The sequence below is a fragment of the Falco naumanni genome, chromosome 2 (assembly GCF_017639655.2).
Source record: "Falco naumanni isolate bFalNau1 chromosome 2, bFalNau1.pat, whole genome shotgun sequence".
NCBI classification, from domain to species: Eukaryota; Metazoa; Chordata; class Aves; order Falconiformes; family Falconidae; genus Falco; species Falco naumanni.
The window spans coordinates 23,472,968-23,496,809 of record NC_054055.1 but is presented as its reverse complement, the minus strand read 5'-3'; the positions used below and the strand labels follow the sequence as shown (position 1 = coordinate 23,496,809).

General features: G+C 39.2%; 1 protein-coding gene across 3 annotated transcripts; it reads right to left on the bottom strand.

Annotated features, from left to right (window-relative positions):
- Positions 1-4,909: 4,909 nt before the first annotated feature.
- DCUN1D5 (defective in cullin neddylation 1 domain containing 5) lies at positions 4,910-23,834 on the bottom strand. Of its 3 annotated transcripts, none has more exons than XM_040583606.1 (8): positions 23,813-23,834; positions 19,324-19,406; positions 16,708-16,778; positions 16,250-16,341; positions 10,254-10,362; positions 10,056-10,160; positions 8,935-9,037; positions 4,910-8,177 (listed from the first exon to the last, which is right to left on the bottom strand). In XM_040583606.1, the coding sequence occupies exons 3-8, from the start codon at positions 16,747-16,749 to the stop codon at positions 8,122-8,124; spliced, it is 507 nt and encodes a 168-aa protein (XP_040439540.1). In that variant the 5' UTR covers positions 16,750-16,778; positions 19,324-19,406; positions 23,813-23,834; the 3' UTR covers positions 4,910-8,121. The 3 variants fall into 3 exon arrangements, with proteins under 3 accessions (XP_040439540.1, XP_040439541.1, XP_040439542.1); XM_040583607.1 differs by lacking the exon at positions 23,813-23,834 and adding an exon at positions 22,056-22,454; XM_040583608.1 differs by lacking the exon at positions 23,813-23,834 and adding an exon at positions 22,317-22,450.
- Positions 23,835-23,842: the final 8 nt, after the last annotated feature.

The following is a 23,842-nucleotide window of genomic DNA, read 5'->3' as shown; positions in this document are numbered from 1 at the left end:
GAAACATCCAGTAATCCAACGATTTCCTTTTCCTAGCAGCCACCAGAATACTATCAAGGGGTTACATTGTTGCAAAGGAAAAGTGCCAAAATTTTGGGATATTCAAAGCTTCTTAAAAACAGGCCCTCTGCGTTGCATGTTAGGCATCTGCATAAGGAAACATCCAAAAACCTGAAAATTCAGACCAGACAGATTTGTGTAATGCACTGTACCAACCAGAAGCCAAGTATGTATCTCAGACACTGCCTGATGCTTCCTTCTGTTTCTCTGTGCCTTACTGTGCCCTATCATTTCTACACCTATGAAGATGTTTACAATGTAGCATGGTGATATTTATTTCTCACTGCAATATAACAAAAAGAACTTACTTAAAAGAAACATAGCCACCTTCACATCTGTTTCAAACTGTAGCCCAAGTGACATTCACCCAGCCTGCAATCCAACCTAAATGCTTCCTCTGTCTTCCACCTGGCATTTCAAAGCAGCAGAAGCTTAGCAATTAGCATTTACTGCTTCTGTTGTACTTGAGGCAGCCACTATTTCAGGGATGAACCAGTATAAAATCTAAGCTCAAAGAGCCTAAAATAAATGCCTTGTCAATCATTAGGAACCTAATTTCTGTAAGGATGAAATCTTAATGATGTTTGGTGAACTGGGCCTGTTACTTCCTTCCAAAAGGCAAAATTTAACCAAAATAATTGTATAACTTGATGAGAATCATTGGTGAACTCAAACTATGCTAACACAAATCAAATCTTTGAGGTGAAGGAGGTCAAAAAATTCAACAAACATATTAACAAAGTAATGGAAATAGGGTGATTTTTCTATCTCGCATTGGTAAACATAATACTAGAAAACAAGTTTTTGGTTTCTAGTATTTTTAAGGAATTCTGAGCAACTATAGATGATGCAGTTGAATGGAAAAATAATATTGATTGTAGGAATATTCTAGTTCTTAACTAGACAAGCACTATGCAAAGCGTAAGCACAGTATTTATTTGTAGGACAGTAACACCATTAGGTTGGGACAAAATTCTTATTAACAACACAGTACCTAGTACAATGAAACTGAACCCTTACATGCTAGTACACTAGCTGCCCCCCCCCTCAAATTAATAGAAAAATTATATTCTTTCTGTTATTAAACAAAGATATGAACATGTACCCTGATAAATAGGATCCTTTAGGAAATTAAAATAAGCATAAAAAATAAAATAGCAAATGAATTTGTGTTTTGAAGCTTATTATTTGCTGCTTACAAATAGCTACTGACACTTAAGATGCTTCCCCATGACTTCAGAAACCAGTGGTTTTCCATTCAGCTATACATCATATTCATTATGTTGCAAAAATACATGAAGCAGCTCCACATACTATAACAACCTACAGCATTAAAGTCATAAGCATTTAAGATTTACACATTGTAATGAACTCAGTTGTATTGCACAGGAACAGCAATATCCTTGTGTGATTTAATACAAGACCTAAAATCACAGTTCCATAAGCAAAACAAAAAAAGTCAGAGGCACTGGCAAAGGGCACACTTGGCACACACATATGCTGGTGGTTCACCCAAGTATCAGTAATAATTATTGTCTTCTCATGAACATTGTCAGGTTTGGCTCCTGCAATTCTACCATGATTTTTCCACAGCTGAGGATTCATTCTGTAAGTAATCACCATACTGGGGGTGGGGTGGTGGCGGTAGCGGAACCCAACAAAACAAAACAAACCCCAAACATACAATTACAGTCAATGGGTCTTGAATAAGCCTACCGAAGATTCAGGAAGGGAACAGCATTTCACTGTTAAAACTTTAAACTGGCACCTAGGACAGACCTATTCAAATACAGAAAAAACACCACTGAGGGAGATTTTCGTACCGCCTACCTCCACAGCCCCACAAATCTACATATGTTATAGGAAAGTGAAGGAGAACTAAAGTCCTTTCATAATTCTCCTTTCATCTTCAAAGCCTTTCTGGGCAGTTTCCACTAGGTTGAACATCAGATTGTAAACGTCTATAGATTTGTTTTTATATATAAAAAAAGCATGTGCATGTATACAGACTACAAGTCTGAAATAGACAGAATATTCCTCTGGTAAAACAAATAAGCCTGGAAATAAAGGGAAAAATGGTAGGATATGGCTTTTTTATTTGCAGATATATTTCCTATTCTTTCCCCTATGTGCCATGAATATTTCTGTTTCACATCATGGCAAAATCACAGTGTCACGATCTATGTCCAGCCCTTGGAATGCCAGCACTGCTCATACAAATACTCAGCAAACTGTATTACAACTCAAGCCCTGATATAAAAATCAAACATGTATGAGAATAAAGTGTTTGTTTTGTAGATCCATGCACACAGAACCAATACCCCAAATTACTACACAAAAGCACAACTCAGAAGCAAGTGCCAGATACCCAGAGGACCTACTATTTAAATAACTAATGCTCCTCTTCCTACTGTTGCCATAATCTGCAAAAAATTAAAGTGATTACATTTCTCATGGATTAAATGTGATTTATTTCAGATGTGTTCCAATTCATTCACTCAGGTGTCCTGACTAACACTTTTCTATGTTCAAATTGAAGTACATTGAGCAGCTAGAAGAGGATGTAGTACTAGCTGTTGAAGTTAATCATATTTTCTTAAGTTTTAATTGAGAGGCATTACATCACAGGATAATCTCTCCTCTTTCATTAGAAAAATTGATTTAGAGTTAACTGATTTTGAATGCAAAAAATAATTTCACATTAAGCCTATAATAGTTAGCCAGCCACAAATCACATCTACCATTTCATTTTATTGTAATTCAAGTTACTACAATAGGTATAGTAAGTCTTCCCCAAATATTCTAGTATTTAAAAGATTAAAAGGAATCACCTCCGTGCTATTACCAGGAAAAATTAGACTAGCTGGAAATATTATGCTGGCTATAATAAAACGTTTAGTGAAAGTAAAGTAATTCAGGAAACAATAAGAAAAAAACTAAGTTGTATATTAGCTAGCATTTAATTCAACCAAAAATGCCTTTAAATTATTTTATAATCAGCAGTAATACAATACTGAGCTGAAAAAATTACATGGAACAAAACCCCTGAAACATGGAGTGATTTTTTTTTTCTTAAATTGTTGGAATTAGGGAAGAAATTTAATTTGAGAAGCATCTTTATCAATAGGCATAGTTTTTAGAGAACAGGACAGGACACAACCGTAACATTTTAATAACTTACAAGGTATTAAGGTATTAAATAGAATTATGTTGGAATTAACAGATTAAGAAATAGTACTTGGCTCATTGAGATAAAAATCTGTCTACTCTTAAGGCCTATAAAACAAAGTCAGGAACTTGCATCTTCTGTTACTGTTATTATGGTCATGTTATGATTATGGTTATGTTTGTTATGTTATGACTACTATTCAGGAAAAAAAGGCTAAGAAGGTCCCAATATATCGGGAATGCCATATTCTGATTAGCTAAGATAAAAATAGAGGCAAGATTAAAGTTTAGAGTCTGGATGAAGTGATTATACAAATCTAAGAAACTAATTCCATTTCTGTGAGAATCCTAGCTGTGGTTTAAAAATAAAATTTAAGATAACACTAGGCAGCAGCATCTTGCAGTACACATTCAGTCTTTAATACGCCTACTTAACATTACAGTGTCCTCTCCCAGAGACAGAAAGAAACACAGAATAACATAGAAGACAACCATAAAGAGACGTAACAGAACTGTTGCCATTGCTAACAGACACGAGATGCCTGGTTTGCGCACCTCTGAGCATCCTACTGACTCAGGAAAGACATTGGGAAATTGATTATCAAAAGAAGATACAATTGGAACTGTGGAGACAACAAATGGGCATTGCCTTAAGTCTGAGAGAGACTGCTGGTCTTTGGGAGAGAAGGTGGTCCTGAGCCAGGTACAGCATCAGACCTCAACAACTACAAAGTGTCAAGAGTGGAGCAAGCTGTATCTGCAAGGAACGCAGTATCACTAATGCCAATGTTTGACAGGACTTTGGCCCTTTCTGTAACAGGTTCTGGAAGACCTTATGGAAAAGTACAGTAGAAAACACCAAGTCCTTTCCTAAAAACAGACGAGTGACCCGAGACATATGTGGAGGGGCAACTGGGGTGGTGGCAGGGGCAGGGTGAGGGAAGTATTCAGGGAAGACAGAAAAGCTCATTCTCTTTTCATTCAAATGCATTGCAACAGGTTGTTGGAACAGTGTTCCTCCGATGAATAATTCCTAATTACCAGGACCATTAAGTTCTGTCAGCACCTAATAATGTTGGATATAATCAAGAATGGTGTTTGATTTGAGTTGAGATCCCAGTTGAGATCAAGTTCTGTTTTCTGTATGTGCACACAGGAGCAAAACCATCATTCAGTAAGGTTAAGTTCGAAATTAGACTGATCCATCTTGCTAGAATCAAGTCTCTCAGTGATTTTAAGAACAGTTACACATACGCAAAAGAAACTAAAAGAGGCAGCATGACAAAAAGAAAAGGTTTCTGTCCTATTACATACCATTTTATTCATCATACTTAACAAGGCTAACCTGTACAAGTTTGTACATATTGCATTGAAAGAACTGTTCACTGGCTTAAGAAATGAACAAAACATCAGACACAAACTTCTGGTCCCCTTTGCAATTTTTGTGCAGTCAGCATCCATGTACCAGCGCGAAAGCCCCTGACTGTCGGCCGCGCGGACCGCAGCGCCCCCTGGCGGACCATCTGGGATTGGCACCAGGCTCCTGTCCCCAGTAATCTCAAAGGCAAAATTCAACTTCTGCTATATAGAAATGTGAGATTACAGCCATTAGTAAAGAATTAGACGTTTAAACAGTGAAGATAAACTGGATCAAAACTACATATACAGTTAAAGACATAGGTAAATATACATAACTGTTTAATTCAAGATCACATTTTTACATAGGTGAAATATTACATTCCAATCGACCAGTATGGCTTTTTCCATGAACAGGTGGGCGTTTTCAGATTTAAAACCCAAAACTATTAGTCTAAGAGAACTAGAAAAACTTAGTAATCTTAGGAAGAATTAATATCAAGAAATGAAAGTGAGAGTAGAGTGAAGTTTAGAACATCAAGATAGACATCACTATGATTTAGTTTTGGAAGACATTTTACCTTCGATTTTACTATTTGTCATAACTGTGGCACATAACTGACCTCTGAACTTTCATCTCAGAATACTGAAAAAGAAGGTGTCTTTTTTATTAAATCAATAGACTGAAATGCACCTGAGCAAAGCAAAATTAAAGTTCAAAGACTAAAGAAACCATTTAGCTGAATTCAGTTTTGGCTTGTGGACATGCACAAAATTAAAAAAGTAAAATAAATAAACAGCTTTTGGCACTTCTCCACAGTAAGCAGTAAGGTGATTTAATAAAAGACAGCTAACAAAAGTGATCAGCTCACAATGAAACTGTACAAGCCATTAGTTCACATTTAAATAATAAATCTGATTGCAGTTTTGAGCACAAAAACATAACTTAAAATCCTATTTTATTCAAATTTGAAAAACTATATTGATTTTAAGTAGATTAAATACATTCATTCCTAGTGAAAGTTTTACAGCAACTGATGGTTTTCAACCACACACACAACCAAGTTATAAATCCCTGAAACATGGATTTATTATAGGAATACTGATAAAACCTTAACAGAGATACAAATGATACATCACATAGTGTCTCACACCTTAACGGTAAGTACTTGATCACCTTGGATTGGTAGATGCTTCACTCCTACCGTTATACTCTAATACCATCCTCTAGGTTTAAATTGAATTCACAACAGTTCGCAGTTACCTAAAAAAGATGCCTTTTTTTTTTTTTTAAAATCACACTATAAAATATTAATCTTCTAACCAATATTTCAAAACTTCTGGAAAGAGAATTTCCCAGTTATAATGGGGACTAAACATACTAAGCAAGGAGAATCATTGTAGTGAATTTAAGAAAGCAATTTCAGAATCAGTGCCCCTGCAGAGATTTAGTACACAGCAGTACTTCCCTTGACGTAAGTTAATAGATGTATGTTCATCTGCACATCTCAGGACCTTACTCTACCAGTAGATTCTGGGATTCTGGGTCTCTTGAAGTTAATCTCATTATGGCACTAACCTTCTGTGGGGAAGGGTAATTTCCAAACGAAAGACACTCTTATGAGCGAAATCAGAATTATCAGCAATGCAAATGGACACCTTGTAATATATTGGAGAGAACTGCTGTAGCCTGCATGAGGTCTAAAATTAAGTACTTCCCTTAAGGGTGTAGAAATACTTAGAACAGCTGTAGTGCATGTGTTTGCATGTGCACAGACACTAGTCACTGTGTAAGCGGAGATTTTCCAAGTATCTCAACTGTTGTTTGGTTTGGTTCCCCTCAATGCTTTTTTTCACTTGGGCAGAACCAAGTTTCTAAGATTCAACCGCACTATGAGGTGACTTGCAGAAAAGCCCATGGACCACAACTACATTGCTTCCTGCAGCCCACAGCAAGCAGGTCTGGAAAGTAAGCTGCAAGAGTGTTCCTCTGTAGTAGGACAAGAGCACAGGCACACACTACTTGTCTGTCCCACTTAGTCTTTCTCTTCATAAGTTTTTTCTTCCACCCTCTCCTTGTAAAAAAAAAATAAAAAAAAATCTTGGGAATAAAGCCTTCCTTAAGGATAGGAAAACTCATGCTTGTTAGTCTGAATAAGGGATGTGCAAAACAGAAGTCATTTCCCTGAGGCAAAGATCTTCAAGTCATGCCTAGCTTACAATTGTCTATTCTTATTTCAAGCTGTTGAAATATTTGGCACGAGGCCTTGATCATTGACTGAGTCTCATGGCATTATCACAGTCTACATAATATATGTATAGAATAAAGTAGAAGTTGCAAATGCTTCATTCTCTCATTCTGTTTTGGTTTCTCACATTTACTCATTACAATCCCTTTCCTTCTCAAGAATGGCATTGGGCCTCCTGGGCAGGAAGGCAGAGTGACAAACTTCTACTTTATTTAAACACTGCCACGAACACTGAGTGCCTAAAAGGGCAACTGCAGTAGTTATTGGACTCAATACACAGAGTAACAGGGTAACGATTAATCGTCTGTTATATACAGGTCAAAGGTAGGTGATGTAATAGTCTCTTCCTTAATTACACTATGAAAAGGATCCAAGGAGATAAGAAAAAAAAAAAAAAAAAGTCATGTTGTGAATGCTTCCAGTCTAAAACATGTAAGAAGCAAAGCTTGAAACCAGGTCTTTCCAGCTTTCCCTTTTAAAATATAAATTGCACTTTTTATACAAAGCAATCCAAAGTCTAAATTGTAGTAAAAATTTGAAGCTGCCTTACTGTACCAAAGAGTATCTGTGTTCACCATCCGAAGTGAGGCAAATAGTTTTCAGCCGTTCCGCATATAGAGCCATATGGTCTACACCTTTCTGCTTAAAAAGGGCTTGCCATTAAATGCCATGCCACTGGGTGGGTTTTGAACAAAACCAAACCAAAACAAAAAACCCAAAAAACAAACGAAAAAAAAGAGTTTAAGGCCTTTATCTCCAAAAGGAGCTGAAAACTGTGGCACAACCCATGACCAATACTTAATATAAAATTAGCACACTCCCACCCAGGGCTCCAAAAAAGCAGTCATTCTTTCTAATGTTTGTCACACAAGACAATCATACCATCAGCAAGCAACAGTGCCAGTTAAGCAATTTTAAGGTCTTAAAAAATTCATAGCAAAGGGCACTTCTGAGAAAGATAATTTTAAAGATTTGGTTTTAAAAATAGACACCACACTCACATTCAAGGGACATTCTTCACTTTTAGGCTTTTGTCACAAATCTGAATCTTTATTGTTCTGAAATAAAGGCTATAAACATAAGACTCAAAACAAGAACTCCAGCTTTCAGTCTCAGAAGACGTGTGGTTCAATGCCCATATCACATGTAACAAAGTTTCCTTAAAAAAGGAAAAAAAAAAAAATCTTAAAGTCTTTCTTAAGAATGAAAATGCAATCCTTTGTTTTTTTCATTAGCTTGTGTAGAGGTGGGCATCAAAACAACTTTTGCATTTTCTTTTGAATTCTTGCTAGGACGCTTGACGAACTTTTTGCCATTCAACAAATTCATCCAGAAGCACAGGCCCTGCAAATGGATGAAACTTGGAGTTATATTTGCTACGGTCTTTCAAACACTTTATCTTAACATATGGAGTTAAAACTATTGGTCTAGGCAACATCCATGCCAATCCTACAGTCAAATATTTATTAAGGCTCGGAGATGACCACAATCATTTCAATCCAGGGGTAGCAAAAAGTGCACAAATAACACTACACTGAACTATGTTAAAAAAGCATTGCTGACACCTGACAGGAACACTGAACTAAAGAGAAAGCATAAAAATAAGGTTATATTGGAAATAGGCACAACTAGGTCCTTCTTCCTAGAGTTTTCAAAATTGCACGTAATTAGAGATCAAAATGGGATGCCTAATGCAATTCAGTCATGGCATCATTGACTATCAGCCAGGCGTACAGTTCAGTACCAGCTGAATCAGCAGCTAGGCTATTTTATAAACTAGAGTTTATTACATATGAGTACAAAATCAGAGTTTGCTGTTCATAACTTTATTTGCAAATCCATAGTTTAATGTAGCAAGCAGCTTCATTAGATCCTCAACTGAATATAAGTTAGATCAAGTACACCATCATACCCCTGACACACTACTACAATTAATATCTGCAGTTTGAAGAGGGATGGTTATCAGGATAGTTTTTCTATGCATTGCTGGAAAAGAAATATTTTATACCTCACAGTATTGTTTCCATTACAGAAACTTTTTTCATGCAAGTTGAAAATACTGAAGTAATAGTTGAATAAGCAAAAAGTTACAAATACTTACATGCACCATCTTCATCATAGTTGCTAAGATCTGCATGGACAGTTCTGCTAAACTCGAGCACATTGTACCACTGATCCTTGTTCATAACTCTGTACTTCGATTGCTAGGGAAAATATTTCAGAACATTAAAATGTCAAGCGATATTTGGTAATGCCGCATCTCATTTATCTCATTTTATCTTAAATCAGTTCCTAACAAACAATTTAACTGGTAACAGTGTCTACTATTTCCTTGTTTTTCCAGTTTTTAGAATACTATACGTGTACATATTTCGTAGTTCTGAAACTACATAAACTGGTTTCTTGAAAGATCAGAGCAAAATCAGAATACCAGGGAATCAGGAAATCATCACTCTTGAGCTTCAAAAAGTGGTAAATTTTCATCTTGCCCTGAGGCATGGCATATCTAGCTCGGATATATTTCCAGAACGAACAATTACAAAAATCTTGTTCTCTCCTGGGTACAACACAGTATCATCATAAGGACATCTACTTTGCAACGTTAGTACTGATTTGAAGCCAGTGAATAGTCTTCAGCCTAGTATGCTCCACGGCCTACACACGTCCACATTACTGTCACTCACAGCTGAGCTGACCAAAATCTTCCACAGACAGCCAGAGCTCTAGGTACCTACACACTGTATCCACACAAAGCACACTTGGAATTCGGCACCGATGAAGCTGAAAAGACTACTGGGGCTCTATTATTTAATTTTAAATTTACCTTTATAGTCTAATCAAGACTGAATTTTAATTTACTTTGATAAGAGAAGGGGGGTGGGACACAGGAAGGGAGAAAAGGATCTGTAATGTATACAAGAACATCTCTGTTTCATAAGCACATCGAGCAAGGGAAGAGGAGCAACACAGAATCTTAGCATCAAAGAACCATTTAGGTTGGAAAAGACCTTTAAGATCATCAAGTCCAACTGTTAACCCAGGACTGCCAACTCCACCACTAAACCATGTCCCTAAGCACCACATCTTCACACCTTTTAAATACCTCCAGGGATGGTGATTCCACCACGTACAGTCTTGAGCAAAACAACACAAACCCTGAAATCTTTTCACAGAACAGCCCAACTACTATGCCATCATTCAGAAAGTCAAGGAAACTTTTACCTCCAAGTATTGATAAAATACTGAAAACAGTGGCCAAGTTCTTCCAAGCAGAAGAGCTAACATGGATTTTGCAGTATCAATATCAAGACTTCGCTGGTCTTTATCCTAAGGTTGAATAAAGAAAGCATAAAAAACACTCAAGTACAAGCTCATTGAATAATTAAAATAAGAACTTCTCTAACATTCCAGTAGTCTTACCCTTGCAAAATCAAAGGCATATCTGTAGATATTCTTAAAGGATGAAAAGTCATTCAATTGTGACTGCAAGAAGTCAAATTTACTCTGTAATTTTTCTGTACAGTCACACCTTAAAATAAAGAAAACCAAATGACGTTAGAAGTTCAAAACAAAACATTTGGACAATGAAAAAAATGCCAGAAAACATAAAAAATTAAAATCACCAAAATTCAATCATCAGATGTACAGGTGTAATACTATGAAAGTGACTTAAGACTGAACATGCTCAACATTTGCAGCATATTGAAATGATGAACATCTGGCTTCTGTAAGCCAGTTTTTAAAAAAAACTTATCAGCAACATAATATACAGTTTCTGCTTTACTTCTCAAATAGTAGTCTTCTTATGCCATACTCTGCAATTTACATTCATACCCAGCACTACTTTATCTTTCAATCACTATGAAAGTTTGGAGAAAACAGTGTGCATTAAGGTACTAAAACCCAGCTGTAAATAAGGGCTTTACGCCGCATTTCTTTGGAAAAAACCAAAACCCTGAACACACACTTCACAACTGCATATTTACGAGTGGCAGGATTAAGCAGGTACTTTGCGAAACACACTAGTCTGCTCATGTTTTATGACTGATACATGCAAGCTCTGATAAGTGTTACACCTGGATTAGTCAGTAGCTATTCAACTGAAACTCACAGGCTGTACAAGAATGTACGGGTGTGACACTTGACAGGATAACCCTTTGGCAAAAAAAACCCTTTGGCAGAAAAGATGATCTCCATGTATTTTACTTAGCAAGGACTTTTGTTTCCAAATAGAAAAAGGATTAGATTCACCAACAATGGCAGAGGAGAATGTAATTTACACATGGTAAACCTCCAGGAAAGACGCACTCAAAAGAACAGTTGTTATATTATATTGTATAGTATTCTTACAAAATAACAACTGCCTTGATTAAAAAAAAAAAACAACAAACCAAAACAAAAACATCCACCTTGCCCTGTATCCTATGTGAGAGAAATACTTTCAGAAATGCAGATGTACATAAATACTTCCCTTCATAACGTGTCCCCCTTCTGGCAGCCTGCCTCTCAGATAATACGTTTGTATCTTTAACCGCTCCTTACGGACTTGCCACAGCAGCCCTGAGCAAGGGCCCTTCGGGAGTACTGCAGCAGGTTGCTGAGATGCTGTGCTTTGGTACTGTTCTTTGCCCCCAGCCCATACTTCTGTTCCTCATGTTTGCTAGCCTGCCCGTCTGCCCCTCTCAGGCTGCCACAGCAGAAATGTAGCAATTTCAGCTGCTGGAGCCTTTTGTTATTTCTTGTCTCTAACAGCATCTACCCAAAGCAGCACGAAGTCCCAGTCAAGACCAATGCTAAATAAATAAAACTGTTAGCTAATCAGTTTGCATACTGAGGTGACTAGAACTAATATATTTTGCAATAAACCACGCATTAAGTTGAAAACAAGTTCTGTTAAAAAAACACTTTGGTCTTCAGCCATCTAACTGGCCTATGTATTCTATTGTTTAATCCTTAAAACAGGATTATGCTATGCTACAAAGCTATCTCAGTTTATATTTATATCTCTTCTTTCTATATTCGAACCTTCACACTGCAATAATACTGTCCTCTACATTTGAGGACAAACCTACCCATTTAACACGTAACTAAATGCTCATGTTGTTGGTGTACTAATGACACTATACAGAAACTACTTAAAGCGAGTTTACCACACATTTTGTTAAATATAATTTGATTGAGATCATTTACCATACCGTGGATAAACACAAATTGCACCATGTTTAAATTTCTTACAAAACGTCTTGTTAAAATTGTTCAAGTAATCACAAATTTAAGTACAAAGTAAAATTGCTGTTATTGTCTACTGTACTACTGGCTATACATATTTTAATGCAGAAGTGATTCTCTTGAAAATGAGTATGAAAATGTGCAATTATTACACCTCAAACTTCAGAATTACTGTCAACCAATTTAAAACCAAAATGTCAAATGGATCACACTGAAACAGACAGGCACCAGCCTCTGAAGACTGATGCAGGGACACATCTCTGTTAAAGCCATTTTAGGCATTTCCACACCGGGGCAATGATTTTCTTCACGCTAGTGAGGTAAGGAGCTGTCAGACTCCTCTTTTATAGCGATACAGCTGCTTGTGTGGCTACAGCATACACAAGATGACTGAGGTCACCCACACTTAGAATAATCTTCCTAACAGTCAGAACAACCTTCTGATTAGCACAGCTGAATTAACACCAAACTCCCATGCAAAGGCTAGAAAAAAAATGTGATTTCTTGAGTTGCCTTTACTGAAAGACAGCATTAAATGAGGTTACCTCAAGATCAACAGAACAGAATGTTATCTTTCGGCATTCTCTTCACACCCCTACATCATATTTATAACAAAACGTAAATTAGCATCACAAAGCAGTCCTACTTTAATTTCTACTGAGGCAGAGAGTTCATTTGAAGCATAGCTAACAGGGACAAAGTAACTCCTACCCATATATTCCAGTGTTTCATACTTCATAATTAGTCACACATGCTTGTCTTTTACTAAAAACAAAGATCAGTAGGATGTATACAAACATTAAACCAAAAGCATTTAATAGTAGTATATAAAGTACTTTGATGGTCTTTTAATCTACATATGAGTAGGATGCCCTCTAGATGGACAAAAGGAAATTATATCCGTCTAGCCCATTCACTCTCTTCAAACACTGAAATAGGATCTTTTGAGATTTAGGTTCAATGTTTTAACTGGAGCAATACAGAGGTCCAAGGAAGTAATAGCTTAAGAGAGCAAAGGGACATTTTTTCCTTAACTTGACAATGCTATAGTTTCACTATGTCAACTCTTTACTGGTCTGGAGACCAGAAATTGTTTAGATTCCAGTACAGATTGAATGCTATATGGCCATAAAAAAATATATTTACACTATGCTTTGTGTTTGCCTCACAAACATTAACAGAGAGACAATAACAATGAGCAAAAAGTTCACTGGAAAAGCAGCTGATATTAGGCTATCATTAAATCCAACACAAATAAGTTGGCTTTACTAACAATTCTGCAAACAGCAAGAAGTTACCTGGCCTTTCCTGCCTCTCCCTCTCTCCCATGTGGCTTCTTTTGTACCTAGAGAGATCATTACCTTATCTTTCCCTCAGAATCTAATCTGACTCTTCCCCCATTACCCGGCCACTCATTTTCAAAAGCTCAACTTTAATGTAAAATTTGGCCCAGATTCTAACGTTAAAAAAACAGCCAGAGGGAAGTACTCAGACAATACAGCTGCTTATGCCTCACTTCCTTAAAAACAAAATTGTTTGTATTTACTTACCTAGTTGAAACAATTACTTCTATGGAGTTTTAAAAAATCATGAATTGTAATCCTTTTTTCTTAACCTTGATTTTTTGACTAGATTTTTTTTGTTTATTTATAGGTCTGTAAAGCCCACAATTGACAAATACATGAGTATGCTTCTTCTGTAACTCAGATATATAAAGTTAAATGCCCAACGCTAAGTTATCCACCCCCTAGTGGCTTTAAAGCAAATGCAGCTGAACAGTCACTTCCCTGAGGGCTATTCATTTCATCCTAAGGAGGTGTTTAAAATAGCTGAAATGAATGGCCCAGCAGAGAGAACCGTTTCGCTCTGCTGACTATGAAAAGAACTTCCAGTGATTATTTTAGATTCAGGCACCCAGCTTTCATATACATATATACACACATACACAAATATATAGGGCAGAATTTACCCCACCATCATGATATACTACAATCGCTTTCACAGCTTAAGTTGTTTAAGTCTCATAAGCTGCTACTTAATGCTTAACTTACCTAAATTTTTACAGTGTATACCTTATCACATATTTATTGTTCTCCTCTCTGAAGAGCAAACTTCATCAGCATATCACAAAACCACGCACAAAAAGAATGTGACTTCAAGATTCAGGCACTCAAACGTTGGCATCTAACTGAGTATTAGCTTTAGGTGTTGCCAATCAGAGGTGTAGCCAACCACCGTGTAAGAGCAATTCAGGTGACCAGTCACTAGGTCTTAGGGCAAAGTGAATACCTCCTCAGGCTCCACTACATTGGCTAGATCTCCGGAGATTGCAGTAACAATTAAAGAAATCCAGCTCTTGCATGTAAACCACACATTTAGGTGTCTTACTATGGAGCTGAACACTCCACTCAACCCTGTTCATGCAATTACCGTATGTGACACTTCTCATATTTTGAAAAAAGGATTCTGTAATATAACTCTGACTTAGAATACACTCTGGGGTTTTAATGCATTTTAATGTCATTTCTTCATGCAAAAAATGCTGTGCAAGAATTTAATAATATTCTATTGCTTTAAGAGTGTAAAATCCTTCAAAACTTTTGTCTAATCTTTCAAGAGAAACTAGATTCCCCCATTCCAAAGGGAATCCCCATAATATGATTCTTCCTTCCCAGTAAGCACAAACAGCACAAGTCTACAGATTTATATTATCTTTTGTTGTGTTTTAACCCCAGCCAGCAACTAAGCACCAATCAGTCGCTTGTTCACTCCACTCCCAGCCAAAACTAGCACATCTTTATAAGCTAACAAATCTTGAATTCCTTTATGCAAGTGTCACTGCTTCACCCTGCTGCTTAGCCTACAGCCTGCTATCAGAGCACACCCAAGGGAAGCAGAACATATAGGTTAACTGGTTTAGGCTTAGGCAAGTGGTCCAATCACAAGACTCTTTATATAAAAATACCAGCAGTACCATATTTTCTGTTTTCAACACATACAGCCTACAGCATGACCAGCTCTATTCTTAAAAGAACCAGAAGACTCCTAATCACAGAAGATTATTAGAAACAAACTCCAGAATGTTGCCTCTGAAGAGGTGTCTGATTTCATACATCTTTGTGCTTGTGTTCTGCTAGACTGGTTAACTCTTGAGAGCCTCCACTTGGACACAAAAATTAAGTACTTCAGAGAAGTGACCAAATTATACCCATTCACTGCACCTAAAAATTTATGCACCCAGAACTTAATCTTTGCCATCCTGAATTTCAGGCTATTTAATCATTGCAGCGCTTACTAAATTTAAGAGCCTGTGATAGTCACAAAACAATCAAGGCATCTGTTGGAAGCATGATCCCAAATCAAATAAAGATTTGCACAAGACAGTCAGGTCATAGTTTTGAATAACCAGAGGGTATCTGCCCAATACAATTTCCCAAACCAAATCACAGCTGACACGGCGATTGTGCCAACTCCAAGGGTCAAATCAGCCCCTCCTTCCCACCATGCTGCAACAGTAGCTCCCTGACATTTTTGATATTGAATGCAGCACCATAACAAGTCACACTTAAAACATCCATGTACTGGAAGTAGTTTCATGAAGAACAAAAAGTGACAAGTGAACTAAGCCTCACAAAAAGCTGATTAGTTTCATGAAACAAACAATCCCTTTAGGCAGAGCATTATCTCACCAAAAAAGTCTTACAAACAGGAGTGAGAAGTTTATAAATTGAAAAATTATTTAATCTAAGCATTAAGGATGGCTTCTGATCCACACCTAATAAGTAACACTAATAACCTAAATTATTATCAACGTAGGCCTCACCTACACAGCTTAGAAATCAGTAAAAACTTTCTAGAATACCAGAGCTGAGATATGCTAATTGGTATCTCCTGATCTATTTATTGATGTCTGCTAACTGGAATGGTGTTTTAACATGTTTTTGGTAAGAAAAAGAAGCCACCAAAACCTGACTTTTTAGACAAAAACTATGTAACTGGAGTGAACTCAACAAATTCACAACCTGAACAACAGTAGCTACTTCCAGTTGTTGCCCGAGACCAGACCTAAAAGCAAGAGTTTGTGTTTCTTATTGCCAATGTACAAGAAATGGAGGGCAAGGATAATTAAGCTACTGGTAAAAACATAAAATTGGAACATTCTCTTATATATGTGAAAACACTCTTACTGTAAAGAGGTCATTCCTTTTAACCATTCTTCCTTGGTAAAAAATCCCATGCTTTCAGCCTCTAGTTTCCAGGCCAAAACTAACATAATAATCTATGGGGAAAAAAACAAGGGAGAAAAAGCAATAAGTATGTAAGGAAAGACTGATTTCTAGATGTCCAAGAAACTCCAAGCATTCAAACATTCTTGCAATTGTTGTACACGCTTGTACTTTGTATGTGTTACCATGTAATAATTCAGCTATGTGCAATCTTTCCCTTAATTCCTATTTCTGAAAATGAAGTATTACTATAATAAAACAAACCTCACACCAGTGACGCAGAATTGATGAAATATCTAGAACAGTCCCTAAAATCAGGAGGATAAACAACTCCTTGCCTACTGAATTTAAGTTTTACACAGAACCTAATCTTATCCAATACCTGCTTTCAAAGTGTTAGTATTGTGCAAGAAACCTACATTTTCAGGCTCAACACCGATGTCTTCACAGAACTTTTCCATTCCTTCGGGCCCCACAACTTCATCGGGACCTTCAAAACCAAAAAGAAACCAGACTAAAATCTAACATTCTCTTTTCACAAGGGTTAGACACAACAATAATTAGACTATATTGCATACAAGCTATCTTTAGAAACACTATTAAGTAGATTTTATGTTAGAACCATTCTATCAATTCCAGTGAGGAGAAATGTATATTACATACAAAGTAACACTACAAACTAAAAGTAAAACTAAACCAGAACTTTCATGTTGTGCACTGCCTCCCTACAACAGCAGACAAGCTATTTCAGTTTGCGTCTGTGAGCTTTCAAAAGTCTCCACAGAGTTTCCCATTTACATAGCTCAACTCCAGTAATTGTGGCAGTCAATTGTTTTTAAAGATAACTTTGTGTACTGTTACTCTGCGCTGAAGTTACTCTATGAAAAACATTCTTCAAAGAGTTTTTATCAACAATGAAAAAATTAGTTCCACCTGAGCTACTATTACAGATATTACTATTTCAATGTTGTTAACTTTGTGGGTTTGCACCAACAATGAAGATGAGTCTTCAAATAACGTAAGGTTAGTTTTGTGATGCTGAGTAATATGAGAGTGATAATAATAAATCAGAAAAATGCTAAGAGTGTTAGGCATGTACAAAGCAGAAAAACGTTTATGACTGCAATGAAAATAAGTTGATCAGGACCACAAAAGTCAGTGTTATGCTGTCACTTTTCAACACAACAAAAGCCTCTAAAAAGCAGCAAAATAGCATATTTAAAGAACACATACAGACACACTCCACAACACTTTGTTTCTCTGAATATCCCTCTAGTTTCAGTTACTTCTAGTAAGCCTGTTCCAAAAACTACTCCTACTAGGTAAGCAAATATTGTTAGAAGGCCTGTTGATAACACTATTCTGATGTGTCTTGGATCATTATGTTAACATTGCTTTAGTTAATATGAACCCATGTAAAAGGTAAAGGCTTTATCTTCCAAAGCAACATGCCATTTTAGCCTTTTTTTTGCAAATTTTGCTATTTGTACATAGGCAGAGAGTCCCTTCCCCGTCCCCCTGCCCTGATGATACCTGTCTCCACTTCATCTGTATCTGCTGCTGTTATTGCAGCAGAAGTCTTCTTAAGAGTTTGGATTATGTACTTCGAATACTCACTGTGAGATAAGAACATAGCCAAAACCTGAGAATGGCTACTTTACAGGAAAATAAAATGCAACTGGCATTTAAGACCATGAACTCCCACCTCTTGAAAAATGTTGCAAAGAACAGCTCACCTAGGTAAGCAAGGCAAAACACTGCCGTCAGGTTCTGGGAAGCCTGTACATAAACTTGCAATTTTTTTAGCACATTCTAAGTTATGAAGAGAAACACATGCAAGGGTTCACTGGTAATGACAAGTATAAACTTGAATCAGTGTTTTTCGCCCAGATTTCATCCGTACAATTCACATATATGTGTGTACTTTTCTCTTTAATGGAAACATTTAATTTCCTACACTGTATAATTTCACTGGAATTCTTTTTTATGCTAGAAACATGGCATATTTTGATTACGGGTTAACTAACAAAGTATAACCTACACTCAGACTTAACAACAGAAACAAAATTTACAGACTTTGTGTGCAGGCACATTTATCAGAAGAAAATTAACGGAGAATTATTATTTTCCTCAGAAAATACTCCAAAACAGTATGTCTCAAACCTAAATTAGAAAGCAGACTACTAGAATCAGGAATAGTTCATTACTGTGGAAAGACTGCAAGGAAAACACCAGTTCTGATAAATATACTCAAAGCAATTGCTGGCAGGTAAATCATCAGCTTATTTTGTACCAAGAAATGGGAATGAATGAGTTTTAATCAACTAGTTATGATGGACTTAAAGCAGTGACTAGACAAGAAATCAGTAATAGTTTACAGACCCTGAGGTTCTAAACATAATTGGTAAACAAATGGCAGCAACAGTCTAAGAAATTCTCTAAGATACACTGCATATTCACTGAAAGCAACTGTTACTTGGATAGCAGTTTTGATTTATTTGAAAGAGGCTACTTTTAACACTTCTGAATGCAACAATCGTTATTTAGAATATCAAAAATGTTAGGACAGATTCCCAGATAGGAAAAACTGTGTAAGTATCTATTATTTTGCTTTGTAAAAGAGAAACCCAAAGGCTTAAATTATGTACTATTTCATTATTGTTCCAATTTGATCATAAACAAGGTCTAGTTAGACTAAATAAACTTCCACTGTCTCTCAAGTTCCTGGCTTCTACTTGTCCATTTCAAAATAAGAAGTATATCCTGATTCAACACTGCACTGTCCAACTCATTCATTTCACTTTAAAGAATGCCATAGTAAGTTACAAAGCACAGAGTAAAGAAGAAAAAAAAATCAAAAAACAAATACAGAAAAAGTGGTAGTAAAAGCTATACTAATTCATGTGCATGTTATAAGGAAGCAACTATGGATGTATTTTTTATGTCTGCCTCAGCATAATGCAAATGATATTTGATATATGTGTTTATTTTAAACAAAACTGTATAGTTTTAAGGATGAATCCATCGTGTATTACCTGCATATTCATAAAACCAAGCCAGGCACCTTTTGCTTGAAAAATGTTCCTCTCCACTTAGTACTTTACCAGAGGCTTGTGATCTGCAATAGGTTATAGTAATACAAGGATAAGTGTTATTAAAATAAGAGAAATGAGAAATACTTTAAAATTTAATTCCAAATTGTTAATTATTAGTTCAAACTATATAAACTGTTTCATGAAGTCAATATACATCAACAGTGAAGCTGAATTTGGTAATGGGCAACTGTCATCCTACTTCAGCAGCTGTTGGAACATAAAATTACCTTGAAATACAACCCTCTCATAGCCCAATTTATTACAACTATTATTTATCCTGAAATGCAAAAGTACTGTTATCTTGTGCAGATATGAAACCAAAAAACCCACACGCAGATGGTCAAAATATCACTACTCAGTAATTCAAATGCCTTATTATCTACTTATATTTATACATACAGGCATTTAAAGTTAGGTCTCTAATAAGCAGTATGATCTTCAGGAGTGCTGAATATGCACAGATCCCATTTAGGTCAACAGGAGCTGCAGAGTTTGACATATTTAAAAGTCAGGCTATTTATAGTGAAGCAGCCAAATTTGGGAAGAAAAATTGGTCAATTTGTTTACATTAAACACGTAACTACATATCTGTAATTTCTACAGATGTTTGGTACACATACCAGAATAGTAATATGCAATCTATGCACACACAGCTCACCCCACCCCACCCCATTGTCTTCATTATGTTGGCACACAACTCAATTTGCCTAGGAAGTGAATTTTCATAATTTATCATTCTTTAAAAGAACACATAAAATAACTGATTTCTTCCAGCAAAAACACTTCCTTACTACTAAAGATGCTTTCAAATGGTTATTGCAGCACCTTTTCAATGCACACTCCTTTCAAATACAAGTTACAGACTCTTCGAACGAGCTAAGATTATTTCTAAGAATGAGGTGAAAATTAATCACATGAGAGGATTTGAAATTATGCAGCTCCTACATTGCAATTTTAAAATGAAAACGTCAAGCAGGAAAAGAATACTTCAATTCTGAGAGGTGTTGAACAACTTTTATCTCCCATGTATCACTTTAAGCTTCACTGGAAAAGAAAGCAATGCTCTCCAAGATGAAGCTATATGTGCTGAAAGCTAGAATTAAAGATGTACTACATACAAATATCCATCAAAGTGCCATTAAAAATTCAAGTCACCAGAATGAAACAGAGCCCTACAGTATGCTATTACTTGCCAGCTTTATCTAGTTTAACATATATCCATTTGTAATTACTGGTTTTATTAAAGAATATCACCAATATATTGCTATATAAAGAATGCTGTGTCAAATATGTTCATGTATCAAACACTTAGTGACTAGCTAGCATGAATTCTCATTTACATCATAGTTTTTGCCCAATGGCTACCAGCTCCCTATAGAGTCTGGTGTATTGGGTTTTTTTTTAAGGAGCTTTCAAAAGATTGAGGTTTTTTAAAGAAATTAAGATCATAAAATTTTGGTCAGCAGTGTTCAAGAAAGATGAACTGAAACTGGAACAAATGCTGAGATGAGCTATGATGAGCAAGGAGAATGAAAATCAGTATTACAATCCAGAAAAATTTAGCGTGTTTAATTTAACAAAATGAAATATGAGAAAACCTAAGTGCTCACTCCAAACACACTACGAGGCAGGACCATAAGGGAGGAGTGTTATATAAAATATAATGCAAGCACAAGAACAATTATTAACTGGTTATAAATAAATTTAGACTGAAACTGAAAGATCATAAATGACTGCAGAAAAGGAAGCTGTGGAACAGTTATCCAAAATGAATGGTCATAACAAAATAAAAGCCTAGGTACTTCTAAGCTTAAGCTTGGTCAACCTATGGGGAAGACCAAGTTTCTTGCAATAGCCATTCCAGTAGCATTGATTTTGTAAGTCACAACTGTCGTAACTACTGGTTTAGTGACATACTTAACAAGCTGTAATAGATGAAGGCAGCATACAGTTACTTTAGGGAAGCCACACTGGAAGCTCTACACCATGGTTTATCATTCTAATGGTAATTTTTGGGTATCATGGTATAAGTGGTCTTTTTATGGCTGTTAATGAACAGGATGATTCAGACTCCTGAATTTATTACAGATTCCCTGATTTTGTTTTGGAGTGTGCTGACCATTCCCTCCATTTCACTAAAAAAACCCCCACCAACAAACCAAAACAAACCAGAAAAGAGACGACTTAACACAGACACCCTGAGCACTGGCAACCTTAAAATTAAGGGAGCTACGTGGGGCAGGTAAGAGGTTAGAACGAACACGGGGACAGACGCTGGAACAGGCCCCGCTGGTGCAGGGAAAGCCAAAGCCGGGAGGAGCGGGCGCAGTTCCCCTGTTCCCCAAGGTGTGCCCTGCACGGCGGGCGCCCGCACCAGCACCCCCGCCACCGGGACGTGCCCGCCGGCAGGACCCAGGCGCTGCGCAAAGCCGGCCGGGCCCCGCACCGCCTCATCGCGCCCACCGCCCCCGGTGCGAACCCCCGGCACCCCGGGCCCCGCGGTGCGGAGCGGGGCCGCCTCCGGCCCCCCCGCCGGCGGAGAAGCGGCCCGCGCCGCGCCGCGCCCGCCCGCCCGGGGATGTTGACAGCCGGCAGCAAACGCCGCCGCGGGCCCTGCCCGGCCCGCCCCGCACACCGTGCCCGCCGGGCGGCACCGCGCCGCGAAACGGTACCTGCCGAGTTTACGCTTCCTGGGGCCGGCGTCCTCGGGCGCTGCACCCGCCGACCCCGTGGACTTCCTCTTCTTCTTCACCGGCATCGTCCTGCCTCGGGGTGGGCGCCGCCCCACTGCCGGGGCCCGCAGCCGAGGCCCCCTCGGCCTCACCGCCCCCCCGGCCCCTGCCGCCGCCGCTTCCCGAGACCGGTGGCGAGAAGACGAGAGGAGCCCCGTCCCGCCCTGCTCCTCCCCGTCCCGGCCGGGCCCTGCCACCCACCCGCTCGCCGCGCGGGTAGGCCCCGCCGCCACGCCGGTGCCAGAAGTAGGTGTCGCGCCCGGGGCGGGGGCGCGGGACCGGCCGGTAACAGCTGCTCAGGGAACGGCGAGCGACCCGGACACAGACACCGCCGAACAGGAAGTGAGAGCGCTGCCGGGGCGGGCCCGCCGCTATGGCCCCGCCCCGCAGGGGGGGGAGCCAGGCACGTGCCCTTCCCTCCGTGCGGCCGCGCCCCGCCTTCGCCTCACCCACGTGCGTTTTTCGGCCCCTCTGCGCCACCGGGGTACGGGCCGACCCGCTGCGGGACCGGCAGCTCTGAGGGCGTTTAATGGACGGCGGGGAGGGGAGTGGGGCGGTAGCAGAGCACTGAGGCCGCGTGGTGGTTACGGTGGGTGTTCACAATAAAATAAAACCAGGGAAGCGCGAACGCCGGGCCGGGCGGCAGCGCTGGGGGCCGGCGTGGGGTGGGGCGGCCGCTTGCGGGAGCCGCAGGTGCGGGTAGCGGGCGGCAGCGTGGCTGGTGGCCGAGTTAAAGAGCAGCTGCTGGGGGAGGAAGCGGTGTTTTTCTACCCCGACTCCCCTGCAGCGTTGGCTGTTGGTATCGCCACCGCACGCTCCTGGCCCGCCGCCTGCCGCCCTCCAAGGCCGGTGTGGCTCAGGAAGCCGGGGGCGGCGGGGAGGGTGTCCCTCAGGCGGGAGGGTATCGCTGGCGGGACGGCGGTCCTCCGCGGTTCCCCGCTGCTGCTGGCCGGTGTCAGGGAGCCCCGGTCACGCACCCGCCGCCCCCTGGGGCCAGGCCTGCCGGGGGGCTGCCGTCCCTCGCCGCTTTGTGGTAATGAACCAGCCCGCAGGTTCGTTAGCGGAAACTGAGCGGTAACGGAAGCGGGCAAGTGAATGATGAATGATGTACCACTTATCTATAGGCTGATGTACTTATGTTTAGCTAAAAGTTAGGAAACGTCCAAGGACCCTTATTGCTAACATGACGGATGTACTAATTGCTAAGTCCTTGGATTTGTCATCTTTAAGAAGGCTATCTGGTCCTAAGTTCCTGTTGTTTATACAACGTGGCAAAGACAAGGACTTAAATCATGGTCACTAGTTTAGTGAGATATGTAAACGAGTTCCTGGAATTGTAATGAATATGTAAACGATTTCCTGGAAAGTTAATGAATAGCTATGAGTAGCTTGTATAAAGAGGGGACTGAAAAATCCTCTCGGTGTGCTTGACTTTGGTGGAGCGATCCCCCATGCACCCAGCGCTGCCGAATAAAGATAACCTCCGCTCACTCGCATAGTGGTGACTGATTCTTTACATCACAGGAAGCACGGCGGTGCCCGTGACACCGTAACGCGGCTGGCGGCGGGAGAAACGCTTCGGGGACTCCCGGAGGCGAGCCTGGCTGCGGCCGTGCGGAGAGCGAGGGACGCCGGGCCCGCCTCAGGCGGCCTGGGGGCGCCCCGGCCACCGCCGCCCCGCCCCCATCCCGGCGTACCTGCCGATTGCCGAGCGCGTCGACCTCACC

Excerpts from the sequence above, each read along its gene's own strand:
- DCUN1D5 (XM_040583607.1), bottom strand. The coding sequence starts at position 22,141 with ATGCCGGTGAAGAAGAAGAGGAAGTCCACGGGGTCGGCGGGTGCAGCG. Across the intron at positions 19,407-22,055 it reads AGGAAGCGTAAACTCGGCAG|ATCACAAGCCTCTGGTAAAG; the intron begins GTACCGTTTCGC and ends AACCTATTGCAG. Across the intron at positions 16,779-19,323 it reads TTGGTTTTATGAATATGCAG|GTCCCGATGAAGTTGTGGGG; the intron begins GTAATACACGAT and ends TTGGTTTTGAAG.